At 41.4% G+C, this 24,936-nt stretch overlaps 1 protein-coding gene across 1 annotated transcript in view; it reads right to left on the reverse strand.

Annotated features, from left to right (window-relative positions):
• Positions 1 to 24,936, reverse strand: part of LOC124715667 (clustered mitochondria protein homolog) — a 382,421-nt gene that overhangs the window by 18,738 nt on the left and 338,747 nt on the right. Inside the window, exons 19-21 of the mRNA XM_047243113.1 lie at positions 19,590 to 19,862; positions 12,382 to 12,507; positions 3,316 to 3,531 (exon numbers count right to left, since the gene is read on the reverse strand). Of these exons, the coding sequence (XP_047099069.1) occupies positions 3,316 to 3,531; positions 12,382 to 12,507; positions 19,590 to 19,862 (615 nt within the window). The remainder of the gene's footprint in view (positions 1 to 3,315; positions 3,532 to 12,381; positions 12,508 to 19,589; positions 19,863 to 24,936) is intronic.

Below are 24,936 nucleotides of genomic sequence, written 5' to 3' on the forward strand. Positions count from 1 at the left end.
TAGAAGAAAGATTAAGGAAAGGCAAACCTACGTTTCTAGCATTTGTAGACTTAGAGAAAGCTTTTGACAATGTTGACTGGAATACCCTCTTTCAAATTCTAAAGGTGGCAGGGGTAAAATACAGGGAGCGAAAGGCTATTTATAATTTGTACAGAAACCAGATGGCAGTTATAAGAGTCGAGAGACATGAAAGGGAAGCAGTGGTTGGGAAGGGAGTAAGACAGGGTTGTAGCCTCTCCCCGATGTTGTTCAATCTGTATATTGAGCAAGCAGTAAAGGAAACAAAAGAAAAATTAGGAGTAGGTATTAAAATTCATGGAGAAGAAATAAAAACTTTGAGGTTCGCCGATGACATTGTAATTCTGTCAGAGACAGCAAAGGACTTGGAAGAGCAGTTGAATGGAATGGACAGTGTCTTGAAAGGAGGATATAAGATCAACATCAACAAAAGCAAAACAAGGATAATGGAATGTAGTCCAATTAAGTCGGGTGATGCTGAGGGAATTAGATTAGGAAATGAGGCGCTTAAAGTAGTAAAGGAGTTTTGCTATTTGGGGAGCAAAATAACTGATGATGGTCGAAGTAGAGAGGATATAAAATGTAGGCTGGCAATGGCAAGGAAAGCGTTTCTGAAGAAGAGAAATTTGTTAACATCCAGTATTGATTTAAGTGTCAGGAAGTCATTTCTGAAAGTATTCGTATGGAGTGTAGCCATGTATGGAAGTGAAACATGGACGATAAATAGTTTGGACAAGAAGAGAATAGAAGCTTTCGAAATGTGGTGCTACAGAAGAATGCTGAAGATTAGATGGGTAGATCACATAACTAATGAGGAAGTATTGAATAGGATTGGGGAGAAGAGAAGTTTGTGGCACAACTTGACCAGAAGAAGGGATCGGTTGGTAGGACATGTTCTGAGGCATCAAGGGATCACCAATTTAGTATTGGAGGGCAGCGTGGAGGGTAAAAATCGTAGAGGGAGACCAAGAGATGAATACACTAAGCAGATTCAGAAGGATGTAGGTTGCAGTAGGTACTGGGAGATGAAAAAGGTTGCACAGGATAGAGTAGCATGGAGAGCTGCATCAAACCAGTCTCAGGACTGAAGACCACAACAACAACAACAACATCCATACCAAATAAAATTGTCAATTAACAAATACTGAATCAGAATTTTTTATAAAAATGACAGCTTTTGATTTTTAATTATTAATTCCATGAAAATGTGAGTGCGGAATCATCATACTGAAAATAAAATATCTTTTTTTTTTATTTCCAGAGACTAAACAGTTCTATTGAAATCGCTTAAGTACAAACAAATTGAAAGAGAGTTGATCTGTAATGTCCCCTTCTTAGTTTCAATAATGTGAAAGTTTGCATCAGATATTAAGTCTTTTCATATGTAGGAAATAGTTTTGAGGTTATGGGAGACCTATTGCAACAATGGTCAGAGGAAGACAGGGAACACATTAAAGCAAGCAACATTCACCAAATAACCATAAGTTGCAAATGTTCCATTCTGCACAGAAGAGCCATAAACAGCAGTCAGTCAACAACAACAAGTGAGAAGACGTTTGTCCCATGGCAAGGGGGGAAACCAAGTTGGGTGTGTCTGTTAGTGTACTTCTGCTAGACTAATCAGCTATTACACAGTGCTATGCTAGTTGTCATTTATTGTATCACGCTGCAATAATGAACCATGCACAGTTATGTAAACAGTGAGTTAGCCAACATTCATAATGCTTACAGAGCAGTAAGATGCTGCACTGTTGGTGCGAGAAAATGGTATGCTCAACATTTCCAAAACAGAAGACTACCAATACCCAAAAGGTTTGCAACTGTACTAACATCTGGGAGAAATGAGACTGCTTACACCCAGAAACCCCAATGCAGGATAGAAAACAATAGTGAGGACTTTGGATTTGATGATGATGATGATGATCTCTGCTATTTCAAAAAATAAAGCTTTCAATTAGCATGTTTACTAAAATCCAGTATGCACCCTTAAGGAGTTCGTTACAACAATTTCTGAGACTGTGGGAAATATTCACAAAGGCAGGCTTGCTTTTTTTTTTTTTTTTGTGAAAAATATGATTTGCAAAAGCGAAAGTTTCATTTTAAAAATAAGTTCTTGTTTCCTTTCCAAAAAGTGTCTCAATATTAGTTTGTAGTTATTAATCACCTTTTCAGGATGGAAGTTAATTTATTGTTCTCCGTTTATCAGCAAATATTAAAACACATGGGCTTTATGGCCATTAAATTTTTATTATTATTGACATTGCACCTTATCTCAGCTTTGACTGCAGTGTTGTTTTTGCAGCACAGTTTATCATCATAATGACAGTTATGGCATTGCCAAAACATCAACTATATCCATTATGGACTATGCTGTGAAAACCACCTGGCTGAACAGCTAATTTGTAATCAAGCTTCACTCAATAGACAAATCTTAAGTTGTAAAGTTTTGACATTGGAGCTTAAGCAATTAACTTGAGTTAATTCAACAGTATCTGTACTCTTTATCATAACACACATCTGTTAGTTAGCACACTTCTGTGCACTCATTGTTACTGCCCTGATTTTAGTGTTATAGCTTTCTACTGTGGTAGATTTTCAACCTATGATTATCTGACTAGCTGTGTTTAATTAGACATCCACTATCACATTCTTACACAACTATTGGTGATAACAGAAAGGCTACTGGATGCCTACATAAATAGTTGTGAAAAGCTTACAGCAGATTTGGTGTACGATATGACTGCTTTCACAGCTGGCCCCGATCCTGGTAGGTTGAGTTAGACATATGACAAGACCAGAACACCATACGTTGGATGAGTGTGTACGACAGGAATACCACCTGGGTCTTCCGCAGTGATACAATCCATTTGCCAAAGGCTTGGGAATAGGTGTGCGTAAGGATGAATGATGATATTTCATAGATGTGTATATGGTTAAAAAAATTATTTTAATTCTATTTAATTAATGTGTTGGGCACCATCTGAATTCAGCACTATTTCTAGTGTGCTCTGAAACCAAAGGGATTTCTGCCTTATGTTTCTCTTTTTGTGTGTGCTCATTGGGGCAGCTGAGTAGTTTGCACCAAACTGTCTCTGTGTAAGTACTGTGATGTGACAATAGTATCATTCTGTACAGTATATGTGCACGTTTATATGGATACGTTTATAAACAGTAATGATGTGTGTGTTTTAGTTCAACCACCTATCCTCATCCACATCTTCGTAACTTAACACACTAACAAAAAGAAAGAATAAGTTTGAACTGAACTACAGTTTTATTAGTACTGGATCATCATACCTGTTGCTTGTAGATTGCATATGTCTCCTTTTCATTGTTTAGGGCAGATCGAAAGTCACCCATGCAGCTCTGTGTACGAGCCACCAAATGGTAACTGACAGCAACCTTTAGGGACTTCGGGCCATAGTACCGGATATTGAGTGCTAAAGCCTTCTCCAAGAATCGTAATGAAAGTTCATACTCCCCTACAGCATGCAAGATCAGGCTGATGTTGCTCTGCAAGAGAGACCGAGAACTAAATGTCACAACAGTTAATTACAATTTCTTACTGAATTTTAAATAGAACACTGATACATAAACAATTTGAATGCATGTATTTGTCTCAAATATTTTGCTTTGTAAAATAAACTGTTAGAAAGCATTTCAGATACAAAACTTTAATGTGAAATTAAAAGAAAAATACATTGAAATATACTAACAAGTCCCACACTTATAATCCTGAAACCAGAAATGGAATACCTTGTGTTTAATATCCCTATATTCTTTGCAAGTTTTGAACAGATTTCCTTCATATATTTTGATATATTATGTATCTTTGACACAGAAGATGAATTTTTATAACATATTTAGTTATTGCTGTCAACAGAAATAGAAATTTAATGATAGGAAATAAACAGCTGCTACAAAGGCAGACCGTAATTGTTGGTTTAACGATAGCAGCACAGCAATGAGAACTAGATCCTCTATCCATACGATGTATCATTCTGCTTTTGACCTCTCTGACAGAGATATAACTGAAGACCTTTGAAATAGTTGACATGAATGTCTAACACTTGGTTTGTGGCGTACAGTCTGAAGTTCATTTCTTTTAGCAATATACTTTTTATCTCCATGCTATAACATTATAACGAGGCATTCGTCTTCATGGATGACACTTTAATTGTGTGTATCTGCAACTTAAATTGTCATCTTTATGTCAACTCACACTAACTTTTCCTACTCTCATGGTTAAACTTTATTTTGCATAATCTGAAAAATAAAAGGTCAGAAACTATTTCCTTTGTGATAGGTAATACATTTTCAACACCAAAAAAATTGTAATCTGGCAGATTCTGAAAATTGGGTGGGACACATATACCCCATGAACCTAATTAGAGCCACGTTTTCATGTAACCTAGGATTTTCAGAGTAAAGTTTTTAATTTCAGAAAAATTTTATCAGGGTGGAAATTATGAAAAAAAAAGTGTAACAAATCAGTATCAAAACAGATTTGTTCTCTTGACAATGTAGAACATGAAATATCACACACACGTTTTCAACATAACATTTGAAGATGGCTTTGACACATCACACACCAGTTTTTCTACATTCTCCGGCCCCTGGAGGCTTATGGTTCTTTCACGAGTTCAAGCATGGTGCACATGGAGCCCTCAGCTATTGCAGCCCATTCTTACTTCCCAGACTGCATTTTCTTCCCCATACCTCCCCTCCTTCCCCTGTCAGTGTTCTTACTTATTTCAACCTGGTTATCGACCTGGTTTCCTGTATTCCTTGTGGTTTTGTTCCCCTTGCTTTTCCTCTCATCCTTCCTTTTAGGCATTATTTGTCCCTCTTCTTCTAAATTCTCTTTCTGTAATGTGATCCATTTGGGGAAGAACTCCCTCTCTTGCATCTACAGTGTGAATTCCTCTCTCCCCTTCCTTCCCTCCCATAGCCTCCTCCACCCTGATAAGTCACCAGCATGTGTAGCCAGTCTGTGTGGCGGGGCTGTTATGTACCCATTTGACTGAGCCCCCTAACAACACAGGGATCACCTGATATCTAAGCTGTTGCCTCCTCCACGTATGCCTAGGCGTGGTTGCTTGTCATTCCAGAATATTGGAACCCCACAGCAACGGCCGCCACGCCAGTCAGCCCTTGCTGTAGCTGGGTGGCACCCATGCGTAGAGCCCCTCATCGAATTGGGTGGTATCAGGATATATGCTTTGCAAAGGAGGCATATCACACTCCAAAAATGTGGCCGTTCTCCTATGTCCATTTCTTCAAAGTGGTAAGTGATCATGGAGTGATGTTCCTATGACCCTGTGGCCTTCCTTTCCCTGGTTACACCCTGGGATGATGGGCAGGCTCCCTGGTTTGGGGGCAAAATGCTTTCCACATTACCTGTTCTGTACTATGATGGACAGGAATACGTTCACCACCACAAACCCATTATTTTTTGTTGAAAATGTTGAAGGGGGACAAGTTTGATGAAATGGAAACTCTTAGTAAGATGCAGTTGGGTCCCCTATTGATCAGAACTTCTTTTCCCAACCAATCTGCAGCTCTTTGTTCTTGGGATCATCTTGATGATATCCTGGAGCCCATTACATTTCATCATTCTTTGAATATGGTCCATGGAGTCATTTTTCAGAGAGACCTCATCCTTCAAAGTGATGATGAACTCTGGGCCAATCAGGAACAATGGGGCTTACATTTTGTTCAGCGTGTGCAGACAGGTCATAAAGGACAACTGCACCAATACTGGCACCTTCATTCTGACTTTCAAGGGAGATACCCTCACAGAGAAGATCTAGGTCATGTGTTATTGGTGTGATGTGAAGCCATCCATCCCGCCACCCATGAGATGCTTTTGGAGCTTGCGTTTCGGGCACATGTCTTTCAGATGTACGGCGGACCCTCTCTGTGGTGACTGTGTACACCCACTCCAGGAGGGGATCCACCATGTTCCACCACCTGTGTGTGTAAATTGTCATGACTGTCACTCTCCATGCTCATCAGACTGCCCAGCTTATAAGAAAGAAAAGAAGATACAAGAATATAACTCCCTGGATTGTTTATCTGACATTGAGGCTCCTCAGAAATAGACCAACTTCGTCCTGTTCGATGATTTCTAATTTTCCCTCTGTTATGCCCTTTCCCCCTCCTCCCTCTTCCTTACCACAGTCCTGTCCCTCTCCCCTCCCCCCTTCCCCTGCAGTTCCCATGTCCTCCTCTCCGGGTGCTGCTACCCCTCCTCAGCCGAAGAAGTGGCCCCCTCTTCTTGAGTGACTGCTGGTGATTGGACTCCCTCCCAGGATTCCTTCCCCAGCATCTTTCAGCCCAGCAGCCTTCTACCCCAACTTGCTACGCACAACTCTTTCGGTTCTGGATCTTGCAAAACCCTGCTCTCCCTCTGTTCCCTAACCTCCTCAACCTAGGAAAGAAAAGGAGAAAAAACAGAGGTCCCAGGACAAGCTCCCCCACCCCAGTGCCCCCAGATATGCCACTTCTGCTGTCTCAACCTGAGCCTGAAATCCTGTTCTGGATGCCACCCCACTCTAGTCAGTGACAGACAGCAACCCAACGGCCTACGTGGTTCTAGCCCATTTGCCTCCCATTTGGATATCCGCTCCACGATTCTCCAATGTAACTGTAATGGGGCACTGTCATCACCTCCCAGAGCTGCAATGCCTTATTGCCATTTACTCATCACCTCGAGTCATTGTCCAGGAACTTCATTTTACTGATGTCCACTCACCAACCCTTCAAGAGTCCAGTGCTTTCTGTCGGAACCGGGTTGGCTCTTTGAGGGCTACCAGTGACGTCTCCATGTTGGTCCATATGGATATTGTTAGTACATGGATTCCACTTCGTACTCCATCGGAAGCAGTTGCTGTTCAAGTCCATTTGGACTCTGCTGTCACAGTTTGCAAATTCTATTTCCTTCCTAACAGGTCACATACATCTGCTGCCAAAGTGCCTTCCTTCAGCAACTCCCACTTCTCTCCTCCTCGGAGATATGCCCATCACTCTTTGTGTGACAGTGCTGCTTCATCTAGTCAGGGGCTCCTCATTGACCACTTTCTTGTTGACTACAACCTGTGCCTTCTTAAGGATGGTTCCCCTACTCATTTTAGTGCCATATATGGTTCTTTTCCTGCCATTGAATCCTTCACTCACATCCCCTCCCCTTCTTCCTTCCTTACACTGGTCACCGCACAATGACTTCCGTGATAGTGACCACTTCCCATTCATTCTCTCATTCCCTTACCACCTCCCTCTGACCAGGTCACCTCGCTGGGCTCTCCATTATGCTGATTGGTCTCTAAATACCTCCAAGGTCATGTTTCCATCTTGTTTGCCTGGTTGTATTGATGAAGTCACATATATTTGTCTGATAAGATAATCCATGCTGCTAGCATTTCTGTTCCCTGCTCGACAGGCTCCATTCGCCATCGGCCATTCCCATGCTGGCGCATGGCCATTGCCACTGCTATCTGTGATCGTCACCACAACTTGCAATTCTTAAGTGGTGCCTGTCCTCCGCTGGTCTTATTACCTTTAATATCTTCATGCCAAAGGCTGTTCCTTAATCAAACAGAGCAAACGGGTGTGTTGGCAACACTGTCTCCTCTCTAGGTTCTTCTGTCTCTTCATCACAAGTGTGATTTTCAGTGGCTGTCTTCCATTCCAGGCCTTACCCTTACAGGTGGCCTTTGTACCCATCTCCTCCAGGTGTTTAAGCATATTTGGTTCCAAGGCACTTTCCCTCTCACTGCAGAGGGAGTAACGTGGTTCCTTTCCTTAAGCCTGGCAAGGATCCACCATTCCTTGATAGTTATCAGCCAGTCATCCTGACCAATTTCCCCTCCAAGTACCTAGAATGGATGGTGGCTTGCCGGCTTAATTGGGTCCTTGAATCTTAGGATCTTTAATCTCCTTACCAGTGTGGCTTTCGGGAGGGATGGTGTCCGATCAATCATCTGCTTTGATTGGAAACTGTGGTTTGGCACACCTTTTCTTAATGGCACCATCTTGCCGCAGTTTTCTTAGATCTTTGTAAGCCCTAAAATGTTGCTTGACACCATGATATCCTCCTTACGCTCCATGAGTGGGGTCTTCAGGGCCCTCTCCCAATTTTTATTCACCAGTTCCTGTTCCATCAGTCATTCACAGTTTGAGTTGGTACCACTCTCAGCTCTCTGCAGACCGAGGAGAATGGCGTTCCACAGGGCTCCATACTGTGTGTCCTATTCTAATCGCTATTAATGGACTTGGGGATTCTGCCAGACTGTTGGTCACCCCTGGTTTGTATGTGGATGATTTCTGTATTTGAGCTAGCTCCCACTCACTGGCCTCTGCAGAACAACAGCTCCAGGATGTCATCTGGCATGCTTGCACATGGACCCCACTCACGTGGTTTTCAGTTCTCTCCCTTTAAGTTGAGATTGGTGCATTTCTGTTGCTGTACTGTGGTCCATCCTGACCCATATCGCTGCCTCTATGCCCACTACCTTACTGTGGTCCTCCAGTTTCGTTTCTTAGTTGTTCTTTTTGACAACAAGCTTACTTCTGTTGCTGTACTGTGGTCCATCCTGACCCAGGTCGCTGCCTCAATGCCCAATAGCTTACTGTAGTCCTCAAGTTTGTTTCTCAGTTGTTCTTTTTGACAACAAGCTTACTTGGTTGCCCCCACATCCGTCATCTGAAGGTTGACCGTTCTTGTAAACTCAATGTTCTTTGCTTCCTTGCCCACACCTCTTGGGGCGTGGACCATTCGGCGATTCTCCATCTTTACTGAACATTAGTTCTGTCTCATCTGGACTATGATTGTCTCAAATTTATGGATCAACCACCCCTTCAATGCTGTACCTCTTGGACCCAGTTCACCATTGTGGTACCCATTTAGACCTGTCAATAGTCTTCTGGTTGATGCTGGGATCTCTCCCCTTTTGATTCAGCAGTCCCAGCTCCTGGTTTCCTATGCAGTCACTATCTGCTCTTCCCCTGTTCATCCCTCCTATTCTATTCTTTTCACAGCTGCACACCATCATGCACCTCCTGCCCACCCTTCAATGGGTTTACCAGTTGGACTCCACCCCACTACTCTCCACTGTGTCTTCCACCTTCCCTCCTTATCCTCTTCCCCACGTCCCCTCCCCAAGTCTCTTACATTCAAATATTACTGTCTAATGAACACTTCTTTTCGTGACAGTCCAGTAACTATACATTTTGTCATTATTCTGTGTGTGTGTGTGTGTGTGTGTGTGTGTGTGTGTGTGTGTGTGTGTGTGTGTGTGTGGCGCGCGCCTATGCTTGTGCCACTGTCATCTGATCTGCTACCACTCCGACACTCATCACCTGTGTCCATTGTCATCTGCACTCTCACCATGCAATTACTCTTTATGAAGTGCTGTAGATATTCCATCTACACAGTTGTTCTTGAGATTGGTCTCAGAGTGATTTTGTTGTGTCACTGAGTGAGGGTGTTAGTCATCTTTCCTGTGACCATCAATAACAGTATAGAAATGTGTGCTTAGGGATCTCCCCCTCTCTCCAAAGCCACAACCAGCCTCCTGACCTAGGTTTATGTGCAGCAAATGCATGAGGTACAGGCCATAGCCAATTAAGAACTGAACTATTCCCTGGCTGGAATTGACTTGTTTCATCCTTAACTGCTCCCTGATGTCGGAGCAAAACACACATACCCTACACGCCTTGTTGCAGTTGCCTCACTATCTTTGCCATGAATTTACACTATGTTTCAAACTCTCTCAAGGTCTATATTTCCTTCCCCTAAGAAGTCTCTCACTGTCTGGTCTAGCCCTTTCCAGCAGTTATGTTGCTGTACGATACTTAATAGTTAGTCTATTGGGTATGCCCCAAGCACCATATACAGGTTCTGTACTGATGTAGTGCTGAAAGCCCCCTATAGCTGCAGCACCACACTCCTCTGTCTGCACTTTACCACCATGGTATTAGCCACACTGCAGAGTCAATGTCCCTGTAAGCTGGCAGCAAAATATATTGTTGATGCAGCAGTATGCTGTTGTTATAGTCATGGATAATCTGTAGTTCACTGCATTGATCATGGCACTTGTTTTGCTGTGCTCTCTCTCTCACACACTCACACTCACACACTTTTCATCCTTGTATGCATGGTTAGTGGTTGGTCTGCTGATGTTATTGCTTATTCTGAAAAAACTTTTTCTCTCCAATATCCCTAATGTTTTCCATGGCATTATATCAATACCTGGAAATACCTATAAATCTCCAAAATCTGCACAACTGTCAGCCACTACAGTACAGTCATCCAAATAATTTTTCCAAAAACTGATGTAACAAGAACAGAGAAATCAAAGTGACATCTTAAAAAAAAATATTGGGACCTCATTGATGGCGATAACAACATCTCCTCAGCATTGCAAAGATGTGATAGATGACAAACAGTGACAAGTTGTTTGCAGGCCTCTGCAATTTCAAGATGTTATTGCTATTATCGACATCATTTTCGTGTGTACAAAAGCTTGAAAGCGGTTAGAAATGAAGTTACTGATGCTACCAACAAACAACAAATTATTGAAGGTCCCAATGTATTTAGAAGATGTCATTTTGATTTCTCTGTTCTTATACTAAAATGTAGACTATGGGAAGCTCCCTAAGTCCCGTAATTGCAAACTTCTTTATGGAGAAATTCGAAGAACAGGCCTTAGGTACTGCCAGCAAAAAACCAAATGTATGGTTCCGATACGTGGATGACACGTTTGTGCTGTGGAGACATGGTAGGGAGGAACTAAGCCAGTTCCACGAACATCTGAACAGTATAAACACGAGAATTCAGTTTACAATGGAGGAGGAGGTAGACGGCAAATTACATATCCTCAATGTGCTTGTTTTTAGAAACGAAAATGGTACTTTGGGCCACTCAGTATACCGCAAACCCACGCACACGGACCGTTATTTGCACCGGGATTCGAACCACCACCCACAACCGACGCGGGGTGTTATCAAGACGTTAGCGGACAGCGCTAGAAACATTTGTGAACCTGAGTTGCTCGATGCTGAGATGGAACATCTCCACAATGCACTAATGAAGAACGGATATTCGTCCACCGAAATAAAACGTGCGTTGAGGCAGCCATGCAGAAATCATACTGACGTACAGGCTACTGCAAAATCTAAGGTTTTCCTGCCGTTTGTTAAAAATGTAACGGAAAGAATAGGGAGGATCTTGACGAAGTGGAATATTACCGTAATTTACAAGCCCACCAGGAAGATACAGGAATACCTTAAGCCTGCCAAGGACGCTCGCAAACCATTGGAAAAAGCTGGAGTGTATAGGATCCCATGCAGCTGTGGTGATGTTTATGTGGGTACCACTAAAAGTACAGTTTCTAAACTTTTGGAAGAGCACAAGGGAAATTGTAGAAGAGGAGAAACTGAATGATCAGCTGTTGCGGAGCATGCTTTCCAGCCAGGGAACCACAATATTCGTTTCGAGGAGACGCAAGTACTAGCGGCCACAAGCGGATATTACGAAAGGCTCTACAGGGAGGCAATCGAAATCACTAAACACCCAAATAATTTCAACCAAAAGGAGGAGGGCGTGAAATTAAACAGTATATGGATGCTGGTGTTAAAGATGATGTGTACCACCCGTCCACTACTGGGTGATGGCAATGGCGATCGACGGCAACGGACAGCGGCCAATTGCACTGACGTTTTCAAAACACGTGACGTCATGCCGCGGCGTGGGAGCGCGCGGACACGGAATTTAGCGGCAGTCAGTTGCGAGCCAGTGGGTGTGTTGGACCTTCCATCGAGCTACGGACCCCCTTGAAGATGTCTCCCGCAGTCGGAGACGAAACGTTGGGAATCGACACAGAATTTCTCAACCGACCACGGCATAACAGCCCGGATAATTATAATGGACATTCTCTGTTCTTGTTATGTCTGGTTCTGGAGGAAGTACTTGGATGACTTTATCTTTAGAGGCTGGTAGGTATGCAGATTTTGGAGGTTAGGAAGCATTTGCAGATACAGATTTATGGTGTGGAAAACCTCTGGGATTTCAGAGACAACAAGGTTATTTCAGAACCCATGTCTTGCTCCTTTTCCTGTATTCTACACCTTACTGGTTCTTTCTGCTCTAACCCTTTTTCTGTTCCACCAGAGAAAGGAGCTCTGTATCTGAAAGTTAGCAATTGCATCTTTCCACGTGTTTCCATTTGTTGCCACTTTAAGGGGGATATTTTCTTAACAGTATTTATTTAATGAAAATCTTTCCAGCGATTACTTTCAAAACCATTGCAGTCTGCATAGTCATAAATACAAAATAAATAAAAAAAAGTATAGTTTACTTACATCAAGTAGTGCTATTTCAGGGTGGTTCTCGCCACAAACGAGCAGTGCCAGGTACCGCGCTCTATATAGGAGTTTCAGTGCAGTGCTCACTTGACTGTTGGCAAAACAGTATAGAGCAAGATGTGTCTGGAACAAAAACAAACGGATCATTTACTGACACACACACACACACACACACACACACACACACACACACACAAAATAATTTTCCTCTATTTTTATTTTTTACTGTATTTCGTAACTTTTTTTTATTAATTACAGTGAAAATTTTGTTTACATGTTAAAAATAAATAGAAATGGAATATAAAACATATAATATGGCATCTCACTACTGATTACCAATTTTATTGTTCATTAATGAGAGACCAGGCTTATGTTATCACCACCACCACCACCACAGTTAGTGCTCTAAAGCATATTGTGGTAAATGGTAAACTGACAGCAACAAAAATAAAGTCATCAGAGTTCTGCGATATGAAATAAGCATTCATTTCAAAGTTTGTGAAGATAATTGTATTGATAATGAAGATATTATTTTAATACTAATTTAACACTATTGCAGTATTACATTACTGTGAATAATTCAAAAAAATTAAAAACGGCCAGGTCTTCTGAAAAGAGAAGCCTGTAAGGTTATCACAACCACTGAACAGTCTTTAACATTGTAACATTCTCTAAAAGATAATATATCCCATAGATCTACTATTGGAAAAAGCCAATGAAGCACTACCAGATGTTTACAAATGGTTTACAGAGAACAGAGTAACTCTCAACATTAAGAAAACAAACATCATGTGCTTTGGAATAAACAAGAAGTATGAGTCCATAAATTTAAAACCACACAACACTTCAATAGCAGATGTAGCTAACACTAAATTTCTAGGCCTGTACATCGACAGCCAACTAAAATGGAGTGAACATGTCATGATTATCTCAAACAGGGTCTCCACAGCATGCTACATGCTTAGAGCTCTTGCATCAGTATGCAGTGACATCTGTGTAATGTCAGCTTACTCTGGTTATGTGCATGCCATCCTTAGCTACAGAATAATCTTTTGGGGAAATAGTACCCAGAACCTACAAACAGTTTTCAGATTAAAAGAGAGAGAGCTGAAACAATAATGACTAAATGCAGTAAATAGGCTCATTGCAAAGAATTATTTAAAAACCTGGGTATTTTGACTGTTCCTTGCAAGTTTATTTTTCAGACTATAATGTATATAAGAAAAAAATCTTGACAATTATAGCTTTAATAACATTATTCATGATCATAACAGAAGGTTGAGTCATTGCCTCCATTTAGATAGAAAAAAATCTAAAAGGTCGGGAACAGTCCTGATTATTGAGGCACTATAATCAATAAGCTGCCACAGAATATAAAATAATTAGCAGTATGTATTATTTCTTACAAAAAACTTTGAAACAGTTTTTGCAAGACCATTATTTCTACACTTTGGACGAATATCTTACATGAAAACCAAAGAATTGTTGGGAACACCTAACATAAGTTATACCTGATGACATATTTTTTCTCCATTCATGTATTATGTATTTATGCCTATGTATTTATGTCTGCTTTATGCAGAGCTTTGTATTTGTGTATGTTAGTTCTAGGTCAAAGTACCTATGCTTATTAAATAATGTTATGGCATTTGTTAAGAAAATATTTAGACTTCATACCATAATTTGTACATTCACTGACGACATCCATAGAATGTACATTGTCTAAGGATGGATAAATAACTAAATAAAAATCAACTACCGACACAAAAGTATCTCATGAAGGTCAGACAGACGATAAAACACCAAAAACAACAGGACAGGAACAAACTCAATAGAACAGAAACTGGCCATGTCTTAAGTTTTACTTGATATTTCACACCAAACGTCAGTAGCAGTCATTTTGCCATCGCAGTAGAATGGACATTTATGCAATCTGACTATCAAAAGACAATATATTATTATATACAGATATATTTTATCATAAGAAGGTCTGCTGGACTGGACAACCTCTCATCTACCTGCAGATGATTAATGGATAGCTGTATTTTTCCTTTCTTTCTTTTTTTTATTTATTTACATTGGACCAAGAGTGTGGGCTGCTTTTTGTTGGTTGGCTGTCCTCAATTCATGTCTTTGCTTGTTTATTGTTTCCTATGGTGGAATCTCCATTATCACAAATTTTTTGCTAATTGGGCTCTTTTCCATTCTTGCACACAGTCTTGTCCTCTCTTTGTTGCCATCCTCTATTTTGTCCATCAACTGTTCTTTTTTTATTTCCATTTCTCCCCTCTCTGGCATTACATATTTTTCATGGTAATGCAAAGTCCTTGGTGGAGTATAAATTTAAGGAGTAAAAACAACAAACTACTACATAGTTGAGGAGTTGAGTTGAGATTCCCTTGCTATGTGTGGTGTAAAACATATCCACTGTTCATACTGCGAATCCTGACTCCTTATTGTGCACACTTACTTATGTCCATCTATTTCACTTTCATCTTTGCTTTGTTAACAGTATGAATCTCTCTCCTCCTCCTCCTCCTCCTCCTCCTCCATCATCTTTCCAGTTTTGACCATGTGAGGAACATGTTAATTTGAATCAGTTCTTTTTCTTCTGCTCTCAATTCAGCATTTTTTTTTCCTCCACCTTCAGCACTCTTTTATCCATGCAGTTTTTGCACTTAGCACTTAATCTAATTTTGTCCTGCAAACCTACAGCAAATTCTTATTTTGAATTGGGTACATTATTATTCCTTTAAGTTATGCCAAACCAATGTGCTGAGGATTAATGTAAGCAAGTTACTATCATTATTTTCATCATCTTAAAATACTATACATGTTTTATTGAATGTTTATTATTAGCAAATCTTAGGCAGCTGTGGTATGTTAAAAGTAGAAGTGACAGGATATTATAAGAAGTGCTCAAATGGAAAGGTTTGAAATGTCATAACAACCAAGCTTGTTGAAATTTGCGGAAGAATGTGTCATCATCTCCCCCTAAAAAATAATTCAAAGCTGTGCCCTCAGCAGACAAGATATTTTCTACGTCTGAGGTACAATACTCATTGAATTCCTCAATCGCGGAAAACCCTTAACGCTCACAGTACCGGTGTAGGGGTACTTTATGTCCACCTTTAAAAATATTTTAATCCAGTCAGGTATTTTATATTTTAAAATTATGAAAAAATATTTATATACAAAAACAAAGATGAGGTGACTTACCGAACGAAAGCGCTGGCAGGTCGATAGACACACAAACAAACACAAACATACACACAAAATTCAAGCTTTCGCAACAAACTGTTGCCTCTTTCCTGATGAGGCAACAGTTTGTTGCGAAAGCTTGAATTTTGTGTGTATGTTTGTGTTTGTTTGTGTGTCTATCGACCTGCCAGCGCTTTCGTTCGGTAAGTCACCTCATCTTTGTTTTTATATATAATTTTTCCCACGTGGAATGTTTCCTTCTATTATAATGAAAAAATATTTATTGTTTTTAATGAATTCTTCTACCAGATTTCACACATGTTTTAAATTATTCAGTTGAACTTAAAACAATTTAAGTCTCAATAGTAAGTATCACAGTCCCCAATGAAAGACATAGTCAATATTTCAAGGTTCAGGGTCCTCCTTACACATTAGTATGTCTTTGAAAAGTATGTTGAGAGTAAAAGTCAGCAACAGTGAATGAAACTTTTATTTTTAATTTTTCTTTTTGGGGTGGTAAAAAAGTCAACGGTACACAACATAGGAAGTGCATTAATATTGCTGTAAGTGTGCTAAAAGGTATTTTTAGGTTCTGGACACCTCTTTAAAAAAGTATGTTGTCCATAGCCTACGTTAAGTCCACGAAGGGCAAACGGCCTGTGTTGCTAATGGAGGGAGTGACTCTGCTGCACAATAACCCAAGTCTCCGAGGTTACACAACATGTTGTTTGTTGTTGTGGTCTTCAGTCCTGAGACTGGTTTGATGCAGCTCTCCATGCTACTCTATCCTGTGCAAGCTTTTTCATCTCCCAGTACCTACTGCAACCTACATCCTTCCGAATCTGCTTAGTGTATTCATCTCTTGGTCTCCCTCTACGATTTTTACCCTCCACGCTGCCCTCCAATACTAAATTGGTGATCCCTTGATGCCTCAGAACATGTCCTACCAACCGATCCCTTCTTCTGGTCAAGTTGTGCCACAAACTTCTCTTCTCCCCAATCCTATTCAATACTTCCTCATTAGTTATGTGATCTACCCATCTAATCTTCAGCATTCTTCTGTAGCACCACGTTTCGAAAGCTACTATTCTCTTCTTGTCCAAACTATTTATCGTCCATGTTTCACTTCCATACATGGCTACACTCCATACAAATACTTTCAGAAATGACTTCCTGACACTTAAATCTATACTCGATGTTAACAAATTTCTCTTCTTCAGAAACGCTTTCCTTGCCATTGCCAGTCTACATTTTATATCCTCTCTACTTCGACCATTATCAGTTATTTTACTCCCTAAATAGCAAAACTCCTTTACTACTTTAAGTGTCTCATTTCCTAATCTAATCCCCTCAGCATCACCCGACTTAATTAGACTACATTCCATTATCCTTGTTTTGCTTTTGATGATGTTCATCTTATATCCTCCTTTCAAGACACTGTCCATTCCATTCAACTGCTCTTCCAAGTCCTTTGCTGCCTCTGACAGAATTACAATGTCATCGGCGAACCTCAAAGTTTTTATTTCTTCTCCGTGAATTTTAATACCTACTCCTAATTTTTCTTTTGTTTCCTTTACTGCTTGCTCAATATACAGATTGAACAACATCGGGGAGAGGCTACAACTCTGTCTTACTACCTTCCCAACCACTGCTTCCCTTCCATGTCCCTCGACTCTTATAACTGCCATCTGGTTTCTGTACAAATTGTAAATAGCCTTTCGCTCCCTGTATTTTACCCCTGCCACCTTTAGAATTTGAAAGAGAGTATTCCAGTCAACACTGTCAAAAGCTTTCTCTAAGTCTACAAATGCTATAAATGTAGATTTGCCTTTCCTTAATCTTTCTTCTAAGCTAAGTCGTAAGGTCAGTATTGCCTCACATGTTCCAGTGTTTCTACGGAATCCAAACTGATCTGCCCCGAGTTTGGCTTCTACTAGTTTTTCCATTCGTCTGTAAAGAATTCGTGTTAGTATTTTGCAGCTGTGACTTATTATACTGGTAGTTCGGTAATTTTCACATCTGTCAACACCTGCTTTCTTTGGGATTGGAATTATTATATTCTTCTTGAAGTCTGAGGGTATTTCGCCTGTTTCATACATCTTGCTCACCAGGTGGTAGAGTTTTATCAGGACTGGCTCTCCCAAGGCCGTCAGTAGTTCCAATGGAATGTTGTCTACTCCGGGGGCCTTGTTTCGACTCAGGTCTTTCAGTGCTCTGTCAAACTCTTCACGCAGTATCATATCTCCCATTTCATCTTCATCTACATCCTCTTCCATTTCCATAATATTGTCCTCAAGTACATCGCCCTTGTATAGACCCTCTATATACTCCTTCCACCTTTCTGCTTTCCCTTCTTCGCTTAGAACTGGGTTTCCATCTGAGCTCTTGATATTCATACAAGTCTTTCTCTTATCTCCAAAGGTCTCTTTAATTTTCCTGTAGGCGGTATCTATCTTACCCCTAGTGAGATAGGCCTCTACATCCTTACATTTGTCCTCTAGCCATCCCTGCTTAGCCATTTTGCACTTCCTGTCGATCTCATTTTTGAGACGTTTGTATTCCTTTTTGCCTGCTTCATTTACTGCATTTTTATATTTTCTCCTTTCATCAATTAAATTCAATATTTCTTCTGTTACCCAAGGATTTCTACTAGCCCTCGTCTTTTTACCTACTTGATCCTCTGCTGCCTTCACTACTTCATCCCTCAAAGCTACCCATTCTTCTTCTACTGTATTTCTTTCCCCCATTCCTGTCAATTGCTCCCTTATGCTCTCCCTGAAACTCTGTACAACCTCTGGTTCTTTTAGTTTATCCAGGTCCCATCTCCTTAAATTCCCACCTTTTTGCAGTTTCTTCAGTTTTAATCTACAGGTCATAACCAATAGATTGTGGTCAGAGTCCACATCTGCCCCTGGAAATGTCTTACAATTTAAAACCTGGTTCCTAAATCTCTGTCTTACCATTATATAATCTATCTGATACCTTTTAGTATCTCCAGGGTTCTTCCATGTATACAACATGTAATGGCCAATTTCATGTGGGAGCAGCTTTGGCACCCGTCCTGCAGCCCAAACATGTCACCCAGTGACTTCCATGTGTTAGGTCTGCTAAACACATCTAAAAGCTAAGCACTTCAACAATGGACTGAAGGACACAGCAGAGGACTGGCTCCTGTCAGAGCCACAGGAATTTAGGGAACAGGGACTAGTTCAGCTCATGAAACAGTGGGATAGTTGTGCTCTGGCCTCTGGTGCCTATTTCAATTATACTCATAGCACTTCAATTATACTCACAGTGTTTCACACTTTTTCTTTTGAACACTGCTCATGTACCTGAGAGGGGCATTGGAAGAAAGTAGGAACTGTGAAAAATTGCCCCCCACCCCACCTTCCAAAGAAAACCAATCATGGAAAGTGTGAAAGTTCTCCTAATGAATACAGTACATAAGAGTTTGAAAACCTAGAGTTTCATTTTCTGTTTCCCTTCTTAATTTATGATTGTATTTCTACATCCGCCAGCACTAGTACATTTACTTCTGTTCCAGTAGAAGGTGTGGTTCTATCTCAAAAACAGAGAATGTTCCATCTTTACTTTCTGTTTTATTATTATATACTAGTGAAAGTTTTGATATTATGATGAATTCATAATCCTGACGAAGAGTAAAATCAATTAGCCGATCACAATCTAAATGGGGAGATACACTAATGTAGTGTGATACTAACTTATCCGAAAACAAAGCTTAAATTAACATGACGTGGTGTTAGAATACTTGGACCTCTGACATTTCTCCCCCCCCCCCCCATTCCCATACAAGAATTAGTTTTGTCCTCAGACTGGTCAGCTGGTCTTAAGATGTTGTCAGTCTTAGTCTTACTAAATGCACATATGTAAAGAAAAACAATCTTTGTTGTACAAAGAAAGATAATGTCCATGATAATTCAGCCAATTTTGGCTGTTTCTAATGATCAGGTAAGAATACCCACTTTATAACTAAGTATACTCACATATTCTGTAATGGTGTAAGGGTGGTCAATGCCATTGACCCTCTCCGACATAAGAACAGCTTTCTGTTGGTAAGCCATTGCTTCAGCATGCTCACCCATTATGTAGTTCAGGCGTGCAAGCATACGTAAACACTGCGCAATTTCAGGGTGCATAGCCCCATACACATTATTGAGCAAATTGAGAGCCTCACTTATTAGTTCATACCCATCTTTTAAGTATCCTTGCTGAATCTTTGTCTGGCCAGTAGTGTAAAAGTTGTAAGCATCAGTTGCCTAAAAGATAAAAAAGATAAATAATGAATGGGAGGTATGTACAGTTCTCTCTCTCTTTAAGAACAATGAATGTGTGGCATTTTTTAACACATAGTGGTCAATATTTAGGCAACATAAACCAAAGGAAAAGCTGAGGTCAGAGCAGCACACATACCAAACTGCCAAACATACAAAATAGAAAGTTATCTAATACAAAATGCGTTAAAACAGTACTTCCTCGTAACATGTAGTTCCCACTCATCTTGGAGTCTGAGTGACCTGTACATTTTTAAACTACTTCAAAGTATCCTCCTCCCTCCCCCCCTCCCCACCCAAAAAAAGTAGTTGTGGACTGTGTGTGTGTGTGTGTGTGTGTGTGTGTGTGTGTGTGTGTGTGTGTGTGTGTGTCAGCAGTACTAAATATTTTGCTTCCTTTAGGCAAAATACTTCATGCAATTCTCTCTCATAATGTTATAGTTTTCTCGTGTAAACTTTCCTTTTGATTTCAGATTATGGCCTACTATGGCGCCAATGAGATTTATATCCAAATACATTACTCTGAGGATCTCTGAAGATATTGTTCAGTGTAACAGAACTGTGCAGACATTCTTTAATAAAGTAGGATTATTGGTTTAACAGAAAACTATTTAATTAATGGCTATGTTGTTGTGGTCTTCAGTCTGAAGATTGATTCAGTGCAGCTCTCCACACTAGTCTATCCTTTTCACATATCATCATGTCTGCATAAAACGGCAACCTTCCATTTGAACCTGCCTACTGCTTTCAATCATCTGTTTCCCTTTACAATTTTAACTCTTCAGGCTATCCTCCATAACCAAGATGCTGATTATTTTAACAAAAAAAAAAAAAAAAAAAAAAAAAAAATATATGGATGAGTAGGTGTACTGCAAAAAACTTGTCAAAACAATACACCAACAAAAATAATCAATTTTTGAAAATATAATTGGTTAGACAAAAGTTCTTCTCACCAAGTTGCAGCAAGAGAAAACACACAGAAGTTAATGAAATGTGCTAGCTTTGGGAACCTGTGGCTCCTCATTCTGGCAGAAGGGTTGAGGGGACAGAAGAGGGATGAAGGAAAAGGACTGGCAAGGTTTAGAAAATGGGAAAATTACAGGAAATTTGTCCATAACCCCAGGTCAGGAGAGAGGCGCTGGATGGGATGAGAAGAAAAGACTTACTGTTGGGGAATGCACAGGATCAGATTTGAAAACCTGAAAGCTTAAACATTGAAGATCGGGCAATAAGCAAGATAGAGATTGCTGACAGAACAGTGCAAGAGCTAGTAAGAATGGAAAGCTAAGGGCATAATACATAGTGGAAGTGGAAAAATGGACAGGTCAGAAAATAAAAGATGTAGAAAACCAAAACAGAGGAATAGTTATTGAGAAGGAATGTTGAGACTGAAGATATTAACATAAATTAAGCACAAGTGGGCGGTAAGAAACAAGGACATATTGGATTGGAACACCAGTCCACACCTTCAGAATTCTGAGAAACTGTGTCAGAGGGAAGAACCCAGATGGGATGTGTGGGCCTATGTCCATTCAACCAAAATGATAATTTGGCGGTAGTCATACCACTGAAGATTGTAGAAAGCTGAACAGTGTTTACATACAGCTTTACAGCTACTACACAAGATGTGTCATTTCGCATGTGGCTCTCCCTTTCATAGTATACGTATCGTCAATTATACGGCATGTAAGTGGTGGTAGGAGGGTGCGTAGGGCAGATCTTAAAGCAGGAATGGTCACAGGGGTTGGAGCTATAGTGTAGGAGTGGGCAGACAGAATATAGGGTTCTGACAATATATCTGTGGGTGAGAGAGGGGGGGGGGGGAGGGGTGGACAAAACCCTATCCTCCCCCAAATCTCCACAATATCCTGGTCAGAACTCTATGCTCCTTCTGCACCCATTTCCCTAACATATAGCTTCTACCCCTGTGACTGCCCCACTGCAATACTTGCCCTACACACCTTCCTACCACCACCTGTACTAGCCCTGTAACTGAGACATACACTATCAAAGGGAGTGCCACCTGTGAAACAACATGTCATGTACCAGCTGTTATGTAAACAATTGGCCTTCTACATTGTTATGTCTACCACCAAGTTATCAGTTAGGTTGAATAGGATAGTCATAAGGTGTGTGCTAGCAACACACAATACCCTGTTGCAGAGCATCTTCTACAACATGACAATAATCACCTCAGTGCTTCTTCAGTCTCAATATTTCTTCTCAGTATGTATGTATGTATGTATGTATGTATGTATGTAAACCGGGGACCTAGAAACGATGGAGAGGCTCCATCCCCGCTGCAGCCGCATTGGTCCATACCCCCACGACGACCACCACAGTCCACTTCACCCCTCCGCCGCCCCACACCGAACCCAGGGTTACTGTGCGGTTCAGCCCTCATTCAATCCACAAATAACTTATCCTACGTAATTACTTACTCAGTGCAGTAATAGTACTGGTAATTTTTTTTACTTAGATGAATCAGAAGATGCAACTAAAAGTGTTGTGAAACGTGTAGTGTGCAACTACAAGGACTTTAATAAATACAGCTATAGTGGATTAATGTCTCCCCCTGTAGCTGAGTGACCAGTGTGGCAAAATGCCATGCGAGGGGCCCAGGTTCGATTCTTGGTTGGTTTGTACATTTTCTCTGCTCAGGAGCAGGATGTTGTCTTCATCATCACTTCATCCTCATCAACATATAAGTCACCCAAGTGCTATCAGCTAAAAAGACTTGACCAGGCAACTGGTCCACTGAACAGGAGGCCCTAGCCACATGCACACACATGGATTAATGAGCTTTGATTCAGCTGTATGTTCATCAGTTTTACTCATTCTGACATTTACATTTTACTGCTTGAAAGTTCCTAGAACTATATATAGATGCAAGTATAGTGAGCCCATTTTCTCTTGCCTCATGTAGCCCAGTCAGCAACATCTGCAGCGCAGCAACCATCATCTTCAAGCAGAAAAGCCTACACCCCCCTGATACCATCAACAACAGTATCAGCTGAACTATAAGAAGTAGTAAAAACCATCTGCCCCTTAAGCAAAAGACGACGGTCACCACCAGGCCATTTCAAGAATTTTTTATTCCAGACAGGCAGCCATCAAATGATGAGATCAGCAATCTGATAGATCCTAAGGATATCATCATATTATTAGCCTTTTTTTATTAAAACATTTAGGGTATAATACACTCCTGGAAATGGAAAAAAGAACACATTGACACCGGTGTGTCAGACCCACCATACTTGCTCCGGACACTGCGAGAGGGCTGTACAAGCAATGATCACACGCACGGCACAGCGGACACACCAGGAACCGCGGTGTTGGCCGTCGAATGGCGCTTGCTGCGCAGCATTTGTGCACCGCCGCCGTCAGTGTCAGCCAGTTTGCCGTGGCATACGGAGCTCCATCGCAGTCTGTAACACTGGTAGCATGCCGCGACAGCGTGGACGTGAATTGACGGACTTTGAGCGAGGGCGTATAGTGGGCATGCGGGAGGCCGGGTTGACGTACCGCCGAATTGCTCAACACGTGGGGCGTGAGGTCTCCACAGTACATCGATGTTGTCGCCAGTGGTTGGCGGAAGGTGCACGTGCCCGTCGACCTGGGACCGGACCGCAGCGACGCACGGATGCACGCCAAGACCGAAGGATCCTACGCAGTGCCGTAGGGGACCGCACCGCCACTTCCCAGCAAATTAGGGACACTGTTGCTCCTGGGGTATCGGCGAGGACCATTCTCAACCGTCTCCATGAAGCTGGGCTACGGTCCCGCACACCGTTAGGCCGTCTTCCGCTCACGCCCCAACATCGTGCAGCCCACCTCCAGTGGTGTCACGACAGGCGTGAATGGAGGGACGAATGGAGACGTGTCGTCTTCAGCGATGAGAGTTGCTTCTGCCTTGGTGCCAATGATGGTCATATGCGTGTTTGGCGCCGTGCAGGTGAGCGCCACAATCAGGACTGCATACGACCGAGGCACACAGGGCCAACACCCGGCATCATGGTGTGGGGAGCGATCTCCTACACTGGCCGTACACAACTGGTGATCGTCGAGGGGACACTGAATAGTGCACGGTACATCCAAACCGTCATCGAACCCATCGTTCTACCATCCCTAGACCGCAAGGGAACTTGCTGTTCCAACAGGACAATGTACGTCCGCATGTATCCCGTGCCACCCAACGTGCTCTAGAAGGTGTAAGTCAACTACCCTGGCCAGCAAGATCTCTGGATCTGTCCCCCATTGAGCATGTTTGGGACTGGATGAAGCGTCATCTCACGCGGTCTGCACGTCCAGCACGAACGCTGGTCCAACTGAGGCGCCAGGTGGAAATGGCATGGCAAGCCGTTCCACAGGACTACATCCAGCATTTCTACGATCGTCTCCATGGGAGAATAGCAGCCTGCATTGCTGCTAAAGGTGGATATACACTGTGCTAGTGCCGACATTGTGCATGCTCTGTTGCCTGTGTCTACGTGCCTGTGGTTCTGTCAGTGTGATCATGTGATGTATCTGACCCCAGGAATGTGTCAATAAAGTTTCCCCTTCCTGGGACAATGAATTCACGGTGTTCTTATTTCAATTTCCAGGAGTGTAAATAAGATTTCTGAATTAGAAGTACTTTTGATTGATCATCTAAAGGATATTTCAACTTTATGTGTAAGTGAACAATGGTTAAAGGAAAACAAAGTTTGTACTGCCAAAATAACAGGATTTGAAGTGTGTAGCAGCTTTCATTGAGAAACTCTTAAAGGTGGATGAACAAGCATATGTCACACAAGGTACTGAATGCAAAGAAATTAGTTTTGGTGCGACAAAAAAGTTTGAGTGTTGTGTACGGAAACTTGTAGAATAAATCTCCCCTAAATCGGGGTTCTGGGTGACTTTTTCCATAATTCTCTTCATTTCCAAACATCACTAGTCATCCCTCTTCCTTCCCCTTCAACCCCTCCGCCAGGAGGAGGAGCCACTGGCTCCAAAAGATTGCCCACTTCTGTAGCTTTTACATGTGTTCTCCTGCCTCTGCTACGTGAGTACATTATTT

Source organism: Schistocerca piceifrons, chromosome 1, assembly GCF_021461385.2.
Source record: "Schistocerca piceifrons isolate TAMUIC-IGC-003096 chromosome 1, iqSchPice1.1, whole genome shotgun sequence".
NCBI classification, from domain to species: domain Eukaryota; kingdom Metazoa; phylum Arthropoda; class Insecta; order Orthoptera; family Acrididae; genus Schistocerca; species Schistocerca piceifrons.